Here is a 17,887-nt window from a genome sequence, read left to right on the forward strand (position 1 = left end):
AGAAGAAGATATATGGTATGGAAATAGTATGAAAAGATAGCAGGGGTGGCTATACTAATATCAGACAAAATAGACTTTAAATCAAAAAAAGTAACAAGAGACAAATATTTCATATATTAATAAAAGGTTTGATACAGCAAGTAGATGTAACAGTTACAAACATATATGCTCCTAATGACAAACCATCAAAACATGTGAAGCAAAAAACTGGCAGAATTCAAGGAAGAAGGAGACAATTCTACAATAATCATTGGAGACTTCAGTATCCCCTTCTCAAAAATGAATAGAAAAATTAAATAGAAGATAAGTGTGGAAATAGAGGACGCTCTCAACAAAATAAAAGGGCATCTCACAGAATGGGAAAAATATTTGCAGTCTGTATGTCAGATAAGGGACTAATGTCCAGAATACATAGAGAACTCCTAAAACTCAACAATAAATTTTAAAAACCTTATTCAAAATGGGCAAAGAACTTGGATAGACATTTTTCCAAAGAAAACATACAAATCAGTAAGCACATGAAAAGATGCTCAGCATCACTAATCATTACAGAAATGCACATTGAAACTACAGTGAGATACACTTTACTCTCATGAGAATGACTACTTTCAAAAAAGTAAAATAAGTGCTTGTAAGAAATCAGAACCCTTGTGCACTGTTGGTGGAAATATAAAATGTACAGCTGCTGTGGAAAATGGTATGACATTTTCTCAAAAATGTAAACATAAAATTATCGTATGATCCAACAATTCCAATTCTGGGTAGATACCCAAAAGAATTAAACAGAGTCTCAAAGAGGTATTTGTATATCTATGTTTATAGCAGCATTATTCATGGTAGCTAAATGTAGGAGCTAAATGGGGGAGCTTAATGGATAAGCAAAATATGATATATAAATATAAGGGAATATTCTGCCTTAAAGAAAAGAAAACTCTGACATTTGTTGCAGTATATACAAGCCTCGAGAACATTATACTAAATAAAATAAGTCAGTCCCAAAAAGATTTTATGATTCCACTTATATGAGTTAGTTAACATGGTCCAAATCATAGAGACAAAGTATAATGGTGGGTGCCTGGGGATAGGGGAGGGAGCAATGAGAAGTTATTGTTTAATGGGTATAGAATTTCAGTTTGACAAGATAAAAAAAAGTTATGGAAATAGATGGTGGTGATGGTTGCACATCATGAGTGTATTTAATACCATTGACCGTATGCTTAAAAATTATTAAGATGGTAAATTTTATGTCATGTCTATTTTACACAGTACACATAAAATTTAAAAAGCTACATCTTGCATTCAACAAGTATTTGAGAGCTGAGTACATCTACTGTGTGAAATTGAGTGGTACAGATTAAATGATACCAACTGTAAGAGAACAGCAAGATCACCATGAGATTTTCCAAGAACTGCCAAACTTGAGTCAGATCTTGGAGGATTTGGGTGGTCAGAGAAGAGCAGAAGTGCATTGCAGGTTGTGGGAAAAATGAGGAAAACTGAGGAGGGAGGTAATTCAACTGGGAGAAGATGTGTGTTATGAGTAGAAAGAAGTAAGGTAGCGCCATAGATGGACATCCTTAAAAATAAACAGAAGCTTTCAGACTTGACGTGGTCAGCAGTCAGATCTTTGTAGGTTCCTGGAGGACTTGCTAACAACAATTATTCATACTTCTCTCTTTCAATTTTGTTATGAATATTCTGTTCCTGTAAACAGCTGAAATCACATCTGTTCAGTTCTCTGTCAGTATATGAAGTACACATGGTCCCTAACTTATGTTTCAGCTGATCATTTTTTGACTTTACAATGAATTTATCAGAGTATTAAACACATTTTTGGCTTACAATATTTTTTACATGCAGTGGTTTTTATAAGGACTTAATGCCATTGTAAGTCAAGAAGTCTCACCAGGCATAGAGGTTCATGCCTATAATTCCAGGATTTGGGGAGGCCGAGAGGGGAGGATTGCTTGAACCCAGGAACTTGAGACCAGCCTAGACAACCTAACAAGACTTTATCCTTACAAAAAATAGCAAAATTAGCCAAGTGTGGCAGCACGCACCTGTAGTCCCAGATACTTGTGAGACTGAGGCAGAAGGATCGCCTGAGCCCAGGAGGTCAAGGCTATGGTGAGTAGTGATCATGCCACTGTACTCCAGCCTTGGCAGCGGAATGACTGTTGCCCGACTCAAAAAAAAAAAGAAGCAGCATCTGTATTCTCTGAACTCAGAATGTGAAACCAAATTGAGGCTGTTCAACAGATGAACAGCCATATCCTCTTTACAGCAGTATAATTTTTTTTTTTTGAGTCGGAGTCTTACTCTGTCACCCAGGCTGGAGTGGAGTGGCACACTCATAGCCACCGCAGCCTCAACCTGCTGGGCTCAGGTGATCCTTCTGCATTGCCCTTCCAAGTAGCTGCAACTACAGGCATACGCCACCACACTCAGCTAATTTTTTAATTTATTTATTGTAGACACCAAGTCTCGCCAAGTTGCCCAGGCTAGTCTCAAACCCATGGGCTCAGGCAAACCTCTCGCCTACGCCTCCCAAAGTGCTGAGATTACAGGCGTGAGCCACTGTGCCCGGCTCATCAGTATCACGTCTAAGACCAAAAATAAATTCTATTTTTATACAGAAACAGTTTTTATGTTTTAAAAAACTCTTCTTTATAGATGAAAAACCTCAACCTTTTTTCCAGGTCTCTCAGTGGCAAAAATATAATTAGCAGCCTTCCTGTGCTGAGAGCAATCATTACTATTTTTTATTTTTAGAATATATTTTAGCATATTTCACTGTATGCATTCTTTAATCAGAGACATGAGGGGAAGAGTAGCATTTAGAATATCTGTACAATGTATGTATAATTATCTTCTTTCTTGTTGCCTTTATAGGTGGAAAACATCTAACATCTCCTCAAGATGTAGAAGTTGACATCGTAGATGACACCTATGTCCTGAAGTGGAACTGGAGCAGTGAGTCTGTCAGGAATGTGACTTTTTCAGCAGAGTATCAAATGTATGGAATTCTACTTATTGATTTGCCAGAGTTACCTGAATAATTTTAATATTTCTAGCACCATAATTTCTTTTTTTTTTGAGTCGGAGTCTCACTCTGTCACCCAGGCTGGAGTGCAATGGCACACTCCCGGCCACCGCAGCCTCGACCTGCTGGGCTCCAGCGATCCTTCTGCCTCAGCCTTCAAAGTAGCTGGAACTACAGGCACGCACTACTACGCCCAGTTAGTTTTTTATTTATTGTAGAGATGAGGGCTCGCCAAGCTGCCCGGGCAGGTCTGGAACCCACGGGCTCAGGCAATCCACTTACCTCGGCCTCCCAAAGTGCTGGGATTACAGGCTGAGACACCGAGCGTGGCCACTATAATTTCTTTTCAGATTTGGGAAGCATTTGATTTTTCCATTTTTTAGAAATTTTATGTAACCTCATTTTTCTAGAGAATTAGTCAAATTCATCTTTGGGTGTTAAAAGCAAAAAGAGATTTGGGGATCAGGACAGTAGGGAGCTTTCCACACCTACAGCCATACCTTCTGCTCTAGATGTTTCAGCTTCATTCAAAAGAAATTGGGGTCTGAACTAGAGCATGTCTTGAGGATATGTCTCCCATATCCTCGAGTACCCCAAAGGCCTTGGGAAAGGCTTGGGAAAGGCCACCAGGCTTCCAGTAGTCGGACTTTTCCATTATTTTCATAATATACCCTATTTTAATTTTAGGTGCAATTTATAAACATCAGTGCATTTCCAAAGATGTGATGTTCCTGGAGTTTCATTGCCTTCCCCTTCGTACTAACTTTCTACTTAGTAATTCAAGAGAATAGACAGGCAAGGATTTATAGAAGAAAGGAATAAGGAAGGAAGCATTTTGCCTTCTAGTTGAGCGTTGGGACCCCATCTGCTAACCAACAAGCAGGCAATGAAGAAATAAGGTCTTAGGACCTCTCAAACTAGCATCCCACCAATTCAACCACAGTCATGACACTATTATTCTCCAATTGTGTCTTAAACTAGAGTATTAATCTCATAGCTTCTGTAGTCATATGTGTATGCATATGAGGGGAGATCCCCCCCAAAAAAACCCTGAAATTTATTTATTAAAAATGGTGTATTTATTCTTACGTGTTTAAACTTTAGTCACCTTCAAAGTACTTTCTGTTTGATGGAATATACCTATTGAGACACTTTTTCCACTGCTCAAAACAGTTTTTTGAACTCGCCAATTTTGATGCCTTTTAGTGCTTCTGCCGTTTTTTGTTTTACCTCTTCCACATTGGTAAAATGTTTCCCTGTGATAACTTTTTTCATAGAGAAACAACAAAAAAAAAGTCACTTGGAACAAGGTCAGGTGAATAGGGAGGGTGGGGCATAGGGGTTATGCCATTTCTGGTCAAAAATGGCTGAACACTCAGCACAGCGTGGGCAGAGGTGTTTGTATATCACTCATCATGAAATGGGCAAAATGTGTTGAAAGAATCTCCCCAAAAAAATTCACTGAAGCCAAACACCTCTCACAACAATGCTAGCTAGTACACTGATGCTGATGGGTTCCTAGAACACTTACCTAGGTGGAGAAGCCTGTACTGCAAGGGGCCCACCTTCCAATATATCCCTCCAAAATAGCTTTTCTCAGAATTTGTTTAAAATTTTTTATCTCTAGAGATTTTCTTTACATTGAACTTTGAATTTTGTTACCAATTTTATTTGCCCTAGTTTGAAATTTTTTATGAACAACTATTTTAGGTAGAGCAAGAATTATTTCAGATACCCTTATTTAAAGTTACCCTTATAGAAAGGTATAATATTTAGAATATACAGGAACTGAAACAATCAACAAAAAAACACAGTCCCATCAAAAACTGGACAAAGGATATAAATAGACATTTTTCAAAAGAAGACATACAAATGGCCAACACGTATATGAAAAAGTGCTCAGACTGAGCACAGTGGCTCATGCCTATAATCCCAGCACTTTGAGAGGCTGAGGTGAGAGAACTGCCTGAGCCTACAGGTTCAAGACCAGCCTGGGCAACTTGGCGAGACCTCATCTCTACAATAAATCAAAAAATTAGATGTGTGTGGTAGCGCACGCCTGTAGTTCTGACTACTTGGAAGACTGAGGCAGAAGGATTGTCGGAGTCCAGCAGGTCAACGCTGGGGTGGCCGTGAGTGTGCCACTGCACTCCAACCTGGGCAACAAAGTGAGATTCCAACTCAAAAAAAAAAAAGAAAAAAGAAAAAAAAAACGGTATGGAGATTTCTCAAGGAACTAAAAAAAGAACTATCATTCGATCCAGCAATCCCACTGCTAGGTATCTACCCAAATGCAAAGAAATCATTATTATCAAAAAGATACCTGCACTCATATGTTTATCTCAGCACTATTCACAATAGCAGAGATAGGGAGTCAATCTAAGTGTCTATCAATGGATAATTGGATAAAGAAAATGTGGTATAGGCCGGATGCAGTAGCTCACTCCTGTAATCCCAGCACTTTGAGAGGTGGAGACAAGAAGGTTACCTGAGCCCAGGGGTTCGAGAGCAGTCTGGGTAACTTGGTGAGACCTCATCTCTACAATAAATAAATTAAAAATTAGCCAGGCTTAGTGACACACACCTGTAGTTCCAGCCACCTGGAAGGCTGAGGTGGAAGGATTGTTTGAGCCCAGCAGTCCAGGCTGCAGTAGCCATGAGCGTGCCACTGCACTCCAGCCTGGGCAACAGAGTGAGATTCCTACTTAAAAAAATAATAATAATTAAGAAAATGTGGGCCAGGCGTGGTGGCTCAAGCCTGTAATCTCAGTACTTTGGGAGGCCAAAGCGAGAAGTTTGCCTGAGCCCAGGGGTTTGAGACCAGCCTGGGAAACATAGTGAAACCTCATCTCTACAATAAATCAAAAAATTAACTGGGCATGGTGGTGCATGCCTATAGTTCCAGCTACTTGGAAGGCTGAGGTAGAAGGATCGCCTGAGCCCAATAGGTCGATGCTGCAGTGGCCATGAGCGTACATGCCATTACACTCCAGCATGGGTGACAAAGTGAGTCTCCAACTCAAAAAAAAAAAAAGTAAAGAAAATGTAGTGTATATATACACAATGGAATACTGTTCACCCATAAAAGAATGAAATCATGTCTTCAATAGCAACATGGATGGAACTGGAGGCTATTACCTTAAGTGAAACAGTCCAGATACAGAAAGACAAACATCGCATATTCTGACCTATTAGTGGGAACTAAGAAATCTACACACGTGGACATAGAGTCAGGAAATAGACTGTGGAGACTCAGAAGTTCGAGGAGGTGGACGGGGGTGGATGATGAGAAATGACTTATGGGATACAATTATGTTATTCAGGTGATAGATACCCTAAAAGCCCTGAGTTCACCACTACACCATCTATGCATGTAAATTGCACTTGTACCCCATAACTTTATACATGTAAAAAATAATAATTTAAAAAATAATAAATAATTTTTAAAAATAAAATAAGATCACCCTTATAATAAAGAACAAAAACCCACAGACAATACTCTCACACTCATGTTCCCTCACACATTATTGTTTATACTAAATTCTCCAAACCTGAGAGTAATCTTTTTTATCCTTCCATTATGACTTTAGCATTAACTGCATCATTTCACTGTGTCCTTCTTTCCTTCCTTCCTTCCTTCCTTCCTTCCTTCCTTCCTTCCGTGCAGTGGCACACTGCTCATGGCCAGCCACTACAGCCTCAACCATCTGGGCTCAGGTGATCCTTCTACCTCAGCCTTCCAAGTAACTGGAACTACAGGCATGCCACCACACCAGGCTAATTTTTTGATTTATTGTAGAGACGAGGTCTTGCCATGTTGCCCAGGCTGGTCTCAAACCTGCAGACTCAATCCTCTCGCTTCTGCCTTCCAAAGAGCTGGGATTACAGGCATGAACCACCACGCCTGACCCATTGTGTTCTTACTTTATTTTGTTCTGCTAGCTTTATGAACAATTGCCTTGCAAAAGTAAGGCATGGCAGACTGCAAGTTTGTAGTGTTAGTGTAGTGTATGGACTTAAGGCCGACTGCTTGTATTTAAGTCCATTCTCTGTGTCTCAATTTATCTATTAAATTAAAATGATAACTAATATGGACACATAATTTATCATTCAAACCAGGATACTTTTGAGGTTTTGGGGGGTTTTTGTTTTTTAATTTTTCTTCAAATCCCTCTCCCCCTGTTTTGTTTTTTAACATGTGGGATACAGTTCAGGGTTAGGTATACAAATGTTCATTATGCAGGTACCTTTGTTGATGAGGTATGCCCCTTCGCCTCCTGGCAGTTTCCCACTACTGCCAGTTCTGCCCCCACCCTCCCCTGGCATTTTCCCACTGCTGCCAATCCAAACCAGGATACTTTTGAAAGTGAGAGAGACACTTAAATTTTAGTTAAGCTGGAGCAACAAGCTTAAACCAGGACTACCCCAGGCAAACTGGGATGAGACAACCAGTAATAAAATATCTAACTCAGGTTGTTCTGAGTATGCATTAATTGTATATGAAGTGCTCAGAAGAATGACACAGAATAAGTGATCAATTGAAGTGTAATTAATAGCAGCAGCAGTATATTTTAGCATAATGTTTTCAGAACATAGGACATATATCACTGGTAATGAGTGAAACAGATGAAGAAATAAACTATTAGGATTCCAGTGCCTTTAGAATATATATGACTTCAAATACCAGTGATTATAACTTACAACTAAAATTTATTATGATGTTTGTAATGTGTAACATCCATTCTTTCATTCAACAAATATTGAATTTATTTCACACCACTCTTCTGGTGTTTTGAATACCTCAGTGAACAGGAGAGATAAAGATGGCATGGAGTTAATATTATGAAACTGGTTTATGAAATGAATATGATACTTGTTACATATTCATAATTCTAATTATTCTGTTCTGAGCTAATCATTGCATGCAATAAAGTACTGTGGGTTTTTCTCAGAAAATATAAGAATAGCTTCCACTGCAATAGCTTAATAGTATTCAAAATCAGTTTTAATGGTGCTCGCATCTGCAACTCCCAGAACAGGAGGGCAGATGTCAAGGGTGAGGTTGGGTGGAGATCCTACTAAGTTTTAAATTTTGGGTAAGGTTTTCTGTTCATACTGAGGGTTTCTGAATTTTTAGAAACAGATTCCTATGGGGGATTTTTTCAGTCTTAAGGTATTTTTAATACCAACTGTAATCTCAGACCTCAGATAGGTAAAATGGAAGTAGAAACTGACCAAGAATTAAGTGTTTCATATGCTGGTGTATATTTTTGGTAATTTCTTTAAAATGTTTCCTTTTTGAAAAATAAGACAGACCTGTGTTTGAGTCAACACAAAAATTATTTTGATACCATCTCTGGTTTCTAATATCTAAATAATCTTTAAAATGACACCTATGCCGGGCTCGGTGGCTCAGCCTGTAATCCCGCGCCTGAGCCTGCGGGTTCGAGACCCGCCTGGGCAACTTGGTGAGACCTCATCTCTACAATAAATCAAAAAATCAGCCGGGCATGGTAGTGCGCGCCTGTAGTTCCAGCTACTGTAGTTCCAGCTACTCGGAAGGCTGAGGCGGAAGGATGGCCAGAGCCCAGCAGGTCGAGGCTGCGGTGGCCGGGAGCGGCCACTGCACTCCAGTCTGGGCGGCAGAGTGAGACTCCAACTCAAAATAAAATAAAGTAAAATAAAATGACACCTATACTATTATTAAAAATAAATCATTTATGCTTAACAACAATGACACCTATACAATTATTAGTATACTATTATTAAAAATAAATCATTTATGCTTAACAAAAATGCCTTCTCAGAGGAGAGCTTCTCTGCCTGGTTTAAGTCATTGAGCAAACATTTTGAAGTCTTCCACGTTTATTTTCTTCCACTGTCCTCTTCCCCCTTGTAGCAATGGACTCCTTCTGCTTTGGGTACTCCATGCAGAAGTTTGCTCTCTTTTCATCTGTTTGCTCTCCTTTCTAATATCAATCACTTCAGCTTTTTGATTGACCAGTTCCACTTTGAAGAATGTATTTGCTTATGTAAACATTTTCTTTTTTTTGTTTTTGGTGATATAATAGAAGAAATTAGAGATTATGGAGACTAGCAAGAAGAAGGAATGACTTGGTTTTGGAAAAAGCAGGGGAAACCCTGAAACTATTCTGATTCTAGATCTCTTAGGGAAGTAATTGTATTCACGGGAGGAGGTCAGAAAGGAACCATCCAATCCAGTTCCCAAATTTTCAATAAGGAAATAAGATCCAGAAACGCAAAACAGCTTGTCAGAGGTTACACAACTTTTTTTAAGAAAACCAGGCTGGGTGCCGTGGCTCTTGCCTGTAATCCCAGCACTTTAGGAGGCCAAGGCAAGAGGATTGCCTGAGCCCACGGTTTCGAGACCAGCCTGGGCAACTTGGCGAGACCTCATCTCTATAATAAATCAGAAAATTAGCCGGGCGTGGTAGCGCACGCCTGTAGTTCCAGCTACTTGGAAGGCTGAGGCGGAAGGATCGCCTGAGCCCAGCAGCAAGTTGAGGTTATGGTAACTGTGAGCATGCCACTGCACTCCAGCCTGGGTGACAGAGTGAGACTCCAACTAAAAAGAAAGCCAACACACTAAATCCACTTTTACCTCATGAGTTATTTCTTTCTCTGCTGTCTTGATATCATCATGCAACTACCCACAAAATTATTTTTAAAGGACTGTATATTTAAATTCTACTTTTTTATGGACTTCACAGCAACTTGGATGGATTTAGAGTCCATCATACGCAGTGACCTATCACAGAAACAAAGAACTGAGTACCACATGTTCTCACTCATAAGTGGTCCGTGAACATTTATCATAATACTATAAGAAAGGGATTGGCAGTGGTGAGAAACTGCCAGGAGAGGGGAGGGGGAGCACATAACACTAATAAGGATATCTGATCTCAAACCAGGCAAAAAGAGGACTAATGGGAGGCCCAAACTTCACCTGTACAATGCCCACTTACGTTGCTAACCCTGAATTGTACCCCACATCTTTAAAATTAAAAATATAGCCGGGCATGGTAGCGTGCACCTGTAGTTCCAGCTACTTGGAAGGCTGAGGCGGAAGGATCTCCGGAGCCCAGCAGGTCGAGGCTGCGGTGGCTGGGAGCGTGCTACTGCACTCCAGTCTGGACGACAGAATGAGACTCCAACTCAAAAAAATAAAAATTAAATTAAAAACAAAAAAGCTTATACTAAAAAAAATTCTACTTTATATATAATAACTTGGTTTATATTCGTTGAAAAATAGTGAAAGGTTGTATACTAAAATGTTAACAGGACAGTAACTCAAATAGAAGAAATAACGACTTAGCCTAGCTTTATAATATTAGTAAATTGAAAATGTATTGAATGTTCTTTTGTGCTTTTGCATATGCTCATTTATTCATTTGCTTTTTTACTTTAAAGATCTAGGACGGATAATTGGATAGAATTGCCTGGGTGTCAATATATTACTAGTACTGAATGCAACTTTTCTTCACTAAAGCTGAAAGATATTTATGAAGAAATTAAATTGCGTATAAGAGCAGAAAAAGGAAACAACACTTCTTCATGGTATGAGGTTGACTCATTTATACCATTTCAAAAAGGTAAGAAAAAGTTGCTAGCTGAAATACTTTCCTTAGTAAATAGTGTCAGACCAGTTCCCTTTCCAAGCCGTTCATTTGCATGATGTAACATCTTCCATTAAAAAAAAGATTCCAGCCGGGCTCGGTGGCTCAGCCTGTAATCCCAGTGCTTTGGGAGGCTGAGGTGAGTGGATTGCCTGAGCCTGCGGGTTCGAGACCCGCCTGGGCAATTGGCGAGACTTCATCTCTGCAGTAAATCAAAAAAAAAAATAGCTGGGCATGGTAGCGCGCGCCTCTAGTCCCAGCTACTTGGAAGGCTGAGGCAGAAGGATCTCTGGAGCCCAGCAGGTCGAGCCTGCAGTATCCGGGAGTGGCCACAGCACCCCAGTCTGGGTGACACAGTGAGACTCCAACTCAAAAAAAAAGATTCCTGTAAACCTCTGTCTTTCTCCTACTACGGCCCCATTTTCCAGCTTTTCTCAGAGCAGTGGTTTCAAAAAAGTGATCCTTACATCCCTTTCAGAGGGTCCATAAAGACACAACTATTTTTATGATCATTCTTAGACTGATTTGCCTTTTTTGTTTTCATTGTCTTCTGTATACACCGTGGAGTTTTTCAAAGGAGGCTGTTTGATGTGTGGCGCGGTGAGTGGTTTCACGCCATCTGAATTCCCAGCCCTCTTCTTCATCACTTAGCGTTTCTTGAAACGCTTACTTTGCTGGATCTCTGCGACACTGCTCCTCCTGGTTCTCCTTCTGTTCCTCGGTAGCTCCAGTACCAGTTTCTTCTCATCTCCCAGACTTTCCGTGTTGGCTGGCACAGGGCTCAGTCGCTGAGCCTCTTCTCCTTCTGGACTCACCCCGCTGGTTGTCTTCTGGCTTTCGAGACCATCTAGATGCTCTCAACTCCCAGAAGTGACAGGCACATGTGAAGCACTCAGAATCATTTGTTGAATGAATGTTCAGGCGTTGTAGTAAATAAAGTTACATGATAATTGTTATGACTTTTACAGCTCAAATTGGTCCTCCAGACGTACGTTTAGAAGCTGAAGATAAGGCCATAATAGTAAACATCTCTCCTCCTGGAACAGTTGATAGTACCATGTGGGGTTTGGATATTTCAAGCTTTGTCTATAGCTTAGTTTTCTGGAACAACTCAAGTGGAGAAGTAAGCATATTTTTACCTTCATTTAATTGATGAGAAAGAAAAATGAGGTGCATTAATTCTAAAATCTGACTTTATGCTTTTTTAAAGAACCAACTTCTATTTTTTTATTATAGAGCAGGACTGAAGATATTTATCCCGGAAGTAAAATTCATAAACTCTCACCAGAGACTACTTATTGTTTAAAAGTTAGAGCAAGCCTACTTTTGCTGCCAGTTAAAGTTGGTGTCTATAGTCAAGTATATTGTATAAATACCACAGGTAAGAAGGACACTTTGCTTTAGAGTTAATAACTGTATATACAGATTGATAGTATATTAATTTTGGCATTTATCCCATATTTGCTGAAGCTTATCTGACAGTTTAATAGGTATTAAAACAAAAGCATTATTAACAACATTTATGAGGTGTGACAATTAAGTTCACAAACTCGTTCTAGAAAAAGTGTTACATACCTCATTGTTGAATATCACTGTGGTCCCCTTTGAAGTACTCCTCTTGGGAAACTATGCACCAACACCAGCTCGTAGTCCACCCATCACAGTAATTTTGGAACTCTTTTTCTGGAATGGCCGTCAGAGCTGTCATCATATCACCCTTGATGTCCTGAATGTCATCAAAATGTCTTCCTTTCAATATTTCCTTTATCTCCGGGTAAAGAAAAAGTCAATGGGGGCCAGATCAGGTGATTAGGGAATAACTATGTTCCAATAAAGTTAGTTGTTTACTGGCTGAAAACTCCCTCACAGACATTGCTGTGTGAGCTGGTGCATTGTTGTGATGCAAGAGCTCCTTCAGGACCATTTTTGCACACGCCTTCCTCATGCCAAGATTTTCCTAACTGTTTCTCAATGTTTGTTTGGTTTGCTATGCTTCTCACAGCCGATGATTTTGACACATAATTTGGTGGAATTTGCAATGTTTTTATTAGTTTTGCTCATTACCAGCCATCCTGACCTCTTTATCAGTGACGCTTTCTCTCAGAAAACATTTAATCCATCTGTACACTGCCATTTTTTTCGTGGCATTATGCCCATAAACTTGAACCAACATGTCCCTGATTTCACTTCCACTCTTGCCAAGTTTAACAAGAAATTTCATGTTTGTTTCTTGCTCTAATTCAAGCTCTAACAATCTCATGATGGCACACAAAAATGTGCAACAACAGTCATGACCACCACTCAGCAAGACACCATCACATGTCAACACAAACACAACTGTGAAGCAGTGATATACCAAGGTTATGGAACTATACCTGAGTTGTTTTACAATGCTGCCAGTGGAAGCACACAGTGGCAAGTTCACAAACTGAATTGTCAGACCTCGTATATAAGCAAAAAAATGGTTACAAGTAAATAATAATGAAAATTAATTCTATCTAAAAGTCCAAATATTTTTTAATGACAAAAACTTTTCATTTTTTCAGAATCCACAAAAACGGGAGTTAGCTGAACTGTTGATTTCTGCAAGGGGGGGAATGGTAGTTAGTTGCTAGTAGATGGTTAGTCTTCCAAAAAGTATTCCTTTATCAATGAAATGTTAAAACATGAAAGCATCATGACACATTTAGGCAGTGACACCTTGCCAATAAGTAAGGTCAAGGGTGGGAGCTGGGACTTGTTTGCTTTTTTTTTTTTTTTTTTTTTTTTTGAGTTGGAGTTTCACTCTGTCATCCAGGCTGGAGTGCAGTGGCACAATCACTGCTACCGCAGCCTCGATCTGCTGGGCTCAGGCGATCCTTTTGCCTCCACCTCCCAAGTAGCTGGAACTCCAGGTACATGCCACTACACCTGGCTAATTTTTTAATTTTATTGTAGAGACAATGTCTCGTCAAGTTGCCCAGGCTGGTCTCAAACCTGGGGGCTCAGGCAGTCCTCTTGCCTCTGCCTCCCAAAGTTCTGGGATTACAGGTATGAGCCACCACACTTGGCCTGTTAGTTTAATTATAAATTTAGTGTGCTTTATTTTTTAAATCAAACTGTACAGAAAGGTTTAAAGTGAAGTCCTTTCCTTTCCTGCCTTCTTACCCCCAGTTCTGCTTGCCAGAGATGAGCATTGCTTAGCAATTTGTGTAGATTCTTTCATACATTTTTTCAGAGCTTATATAAGCAATAGACCCACAGTTGTTTGGGTTTTGTTTTTTAAGCTAAAAAATAAAATCCTGCTAGATGTATTTTTGCAACTTCCTCATTTAACCCAATATATTGAGGATATCATTCCATATCAGTTCATAGAGATGTGTTGCATTCTTTTATTTTATTTATGTATTTAGAGCAAGACCCTGTCCCCCAAAAAACTGCACTTGTAAATGACTGCATAGTATTACATTGTGTGAATATAAACCATAACTTATGCAACCATTACTTTATGATGATAAATGTAAGCCTTCATCTTTTTGCCCGTGCTGTTAAGAATTCTTGCCATATATTATCACACCAAATTACAAATGTACGCTGTTTTATGTATTCTTTGGATTCTAGCTGAAGATAAACTGCCTCGACCAGAAAATCTTAAAGTCGACGTTCAAAATGAGAGCTATGTTCTTAAGTGGGATTATCCATATGCAAACATGACCTTTCAAGTTCAATGGCTCCAGTAAGTTCTGTTCTGTAGATTTTCTTGTACACAGTTTGTTTTGATCATGATTTTTGTCCTTCTGCTTCAGCCACCTGCAGCTCCTTAGAGACAGAATGACTGGCTGAAAGGTGGGTGTGATATATTGGAAACTCAGGAAACTGAATTCTAGCCTCGGTTCTGCTAGTAACTAACTGGATGACATTGAGCCCATCGCTTAGCCTCCGTGTGTCTCTGAGATGTATCTTGAGATCTAGGGTTCTTACTGGCTTTTTTTAAGACATGTGACTAATTGCATGTCTTATTTCCTCAGTCTGGAGTACTTGACACTTAATACTTGGGCCTGATCTTTTCTTGGAACTCACTTCTATGAGTCCTTGAAATAATCTCAGTCCATTCAGTCTGACAGCCTTCCCTTTCCTTTATTACTTTAGTGGTTTTGGCACATTTTGTTAGTGATTACTATAGTGGGAAATTAAAGAAAGTTGGAGAGTACTATGTTCTGTGTGGTTGGCTAGCCAAATATGCGTGAAATCTAGGTACTGCTTAAATAAATGAGAACTGGCGGGGCATGGTGGCACACGCCTGAAGTTCCAGCTATTCAGGAGGCTGAGGTGGGAGGATTGATTGGGCCCAGGAGGTCAAGGCTGCCGTGCGCTGTGATCACATCTGTGAACGTCACTGCAATTCAAACTGAGAACCTAGTGAGAGGCCCCCAACACCTCATATCTAAAAAAATATTAAAAATCAATGAAAGAGATCTGCCTATAGTTTATATGGTTTGGAAAATTATAAGGGATGATTAGAGAGGGAGAAGAGAAAAGGAAAATAAAGTGGAAAGAAAAGTGGGTTACGGGGGGGAAAGGGATGGAAACAAATATATATACTACTATGATCCATTTTTCTCCATTGTTTAGTGTTAATTTTGCACCAAGGGTGGCTGGTAAGATAGAACTCATTCACATGCTTGTGTGCCCCACAGTACAGATGTAACCCACAGACTGATCAGGAAGCTGTTGGTGTTGTGATCTTTTGTTATATTGCACTTTCAGAAGTGTATCGATAGTAGGGCCAGAGAATAGGTAATAATGGGTATTTCTGTTTTGTTTTGGTTTGGTTTTTTTGAGTTGGAGTCTCACTCTGTCGCCCAGACTGGAGTGTAGTGGTCGCTCCGGCCACCACAGCCTCGACCTGCTGGGCTCTGGCGATCCTTCCGCCTCAGCCTTCCAAGTAGCTGGAACTACAGGCGCGCACTACCATGCCCAGCTAATTTTTTGATTTATTGTAGAGATGAGGTCTCGCCAAGTTGCCCAGGCAAGTCTCGAACCCACGGGCTCAGGCAGTCTACTCGTCTCAGCCTCCCAAAGCACGGGATTACAGGCTGAGCCACCGAACCCAGCTAATGGGTATTTCTGATGGCTGGTCTCTCAACTTCATTTGGTACTTAGCGCACTGCAGAAAGCACCAAAGAGAAGTAAGGGTGCAACAGAATAAAGCATGTGGTTCTGGAAATCCCAGGCCGTCAGCTACATTGCACAGTGTTGTGTGACGTAGGACTAAGGTATGGTATACAAATTATAAGAATTACAAGCTGGGCACGGTGGCTCACGCCTATAATCCCAGCACTTTGGAAGGCTGAGATGAGAGGATTGCCTGAGCCCACGGGTTCGAGACCAGCCTGGGCAACTTGGGCAAAATTAGCTGGGCATGTTGGCACGTGCCAGTAGTTCCAGCTACATGAAAGGCTGAAGCGGAAGGATCGCCTGAGTCCAGTAGGTCGAGGCTGCGGTGGCCGTCAGCGTGCCACTGCACTCCAGCCTGGGCGGCAGAATGAGACTGCAACTCAAGAAATAAAAGAAACAGAAAATGTAAAGGTGCATAAGGGTTAGAGAGATCAAAAAGCCCTTTGGAAGGAGATGAGATATGAACAAGGCCTTGATTTTTAATTCAGTGTTTTTTTAAGTAGACAAGTATGAGATGTTAGCTTTCTATTTCTGTAGCAAATTACTGTAAGACTTTGCAGCTTTAAAAAACAGCTGTTTGTTGCCTCTAAGTTTCTGTGAATCAGGAGTTCAATCATGGCTTAGCTGGGTCTCCTGTTAAGCAATCTAAGTGTCAGTTCATAAAAGACTCAGGGTCCTCTCCTAAGTCATGTGTTGGCAGAATCCCTTTCTTGCAGCTGTAGAACTCCTGGTAGTGTGCTTCAAGACCCTCTTTTAAGGGGCTTATCTGATTAGGTAAAGCCCTCCCAGGATAGTTACTCGTTTAACCCGGCATCTACTAATTTGGGACTTTAATTACATCTGTAAAATTCCTTCCCATCTGCCTTTAGTGCAGCCTTATCATAGGAGGGTGCCTATCATGTTTACAGGTTTTGCCCAAACTCAAGGGGAGAAGATTATACAGGATGTGTATACAGGGGGCAGGAATCTTGAAGGCAATGTAAGAATTATGCCTACTCCAGTGGGAGAGGATATCCTTTTACGGTAGCAGAACATTTGGGCATGAGGGAACGATGAGAGAGAAAGTTGATTAAGTAGGATGGGACTAGGCTCAGCCTCAGGCTGCCCTACAGGCTTTGGGGGATTTGTGTTGGTTTGATAGGTAACCTGAGACACGTTTGAGCAGGGTATATATGGCGACATTGTACATAGGGCAATAGACTAAGGAGGAACTAGACAAGGCAGCCAGTTAGGAGGCTTTCGTAGTTCTGGGCTTGAACTGCCATGCTTTCAGCAGTTGGTCTGAGCAAGTTATTTAACCTCTCTAGTCTCGGTAAGGTGCCCATGCTTCATTTAGATGCTCTCAAACTGCTGCGGTGTGAAGCTCTATTTTAGCACTTACTCGGTGTGCTGGTACATGTTTAGCAACTGGCTTTCTGGAAAGGAAATGTCTTATTTGTAGTATTTGCTGTTTTTTGTGCTGTATATATTCCCCCCATGGCCACCGTCAAGCTACCAGCCTGGTGTCCCTGAGCATGAAGTTGGGAAGATCGGCACGGTGACACACCACTGAATGGTATTCCCCCCCACAGCTACAGTAGATATAAATAGCCTCAAGAGCATCGATAATAGAATACATGCAGACAGTTAGGACAAGGTACATTTTGAGCGTTTATTACCTTTGTATTTAATACGGTTTTTTATTTGAAAGTTTTGTTTTGTTTTGGTTTGGTTTGGTTTGGTTGGTTTGGTTCTAAAGCAGGATTTATTGAGAGGACAGAAAAGCTCCCATGGTGGGAGGGGACCCGAGGAGGTTGCCCTCTAGTTTAATTTTTAATAATTGTTTTGTTTGCAAATCAACTTGCAACATGCCTGAAAATTTAACAGTTATTTTTCCACACTGAACAGAGCCACCTCTACTACTACTTGTTACCACAGTCTGGGCAATCTTTGGTTCTCTTTTGTGTTAGATACATATCTCTTCCATTGTGTTGTTAGTTTCCTGAGGGTGGGGTACTGTTTATTTCTGTAAACTTAGCCTCTAACAGGGTATCTGGCATATTGTAGGTAT

At 40.4% G+C, this 17,887-nt stretch overlaps 1 protein-coding gene across 1 annotated transcript in view; it reads left to right on the top strand.

Moving 5' to 3' along the window:
• IFNAR1 (interferon alpha and beta receptor subunit 1) overlaps positions 1-17,887 on the top strand; it is a 45,919-nt gene that overhangs the window by 20,312 nt on the left and 7,720 nt on the right. Inside the window, exons 2-6 of the mRNA XM_008066934.1 lie at positions 2,893-3,016; positions 10,475-10,656; positions 11,649-11,803; positions 11,917-12,061; positions 14,281-14,395. Coding sequence (XP_008065125.1) covers positions 2,893-3,016; positions 10,475-10,656; positions 11,649-11,803; positions 11,917-12,061; positions 14,281-14,395 — 721 coding nt within the window. The remainder of the gene's footprint in view (positions 1-2,892; positions 3,017-10,474; positions 10,657-11,648; positions 11,804-11,916; positions 12,062-14,280; positions 14,396-17,887) is intronic.

This window comes from Carlito syrichta, unplaced genomic scaffold (assembly GCF_000164805.1).
Source record: "Carlito syrichta isolate Samal-C Ts95f unplaced genomic scaffold, Tarsius_syrichta-2.0.1 Scaffold309198, whole genome shotgun sequence".
NCBI lineage: Eukaryota > Metazoa > Chordata > Mammalia > Primates > Tarsiidae > Carlito > Carlito syrichta.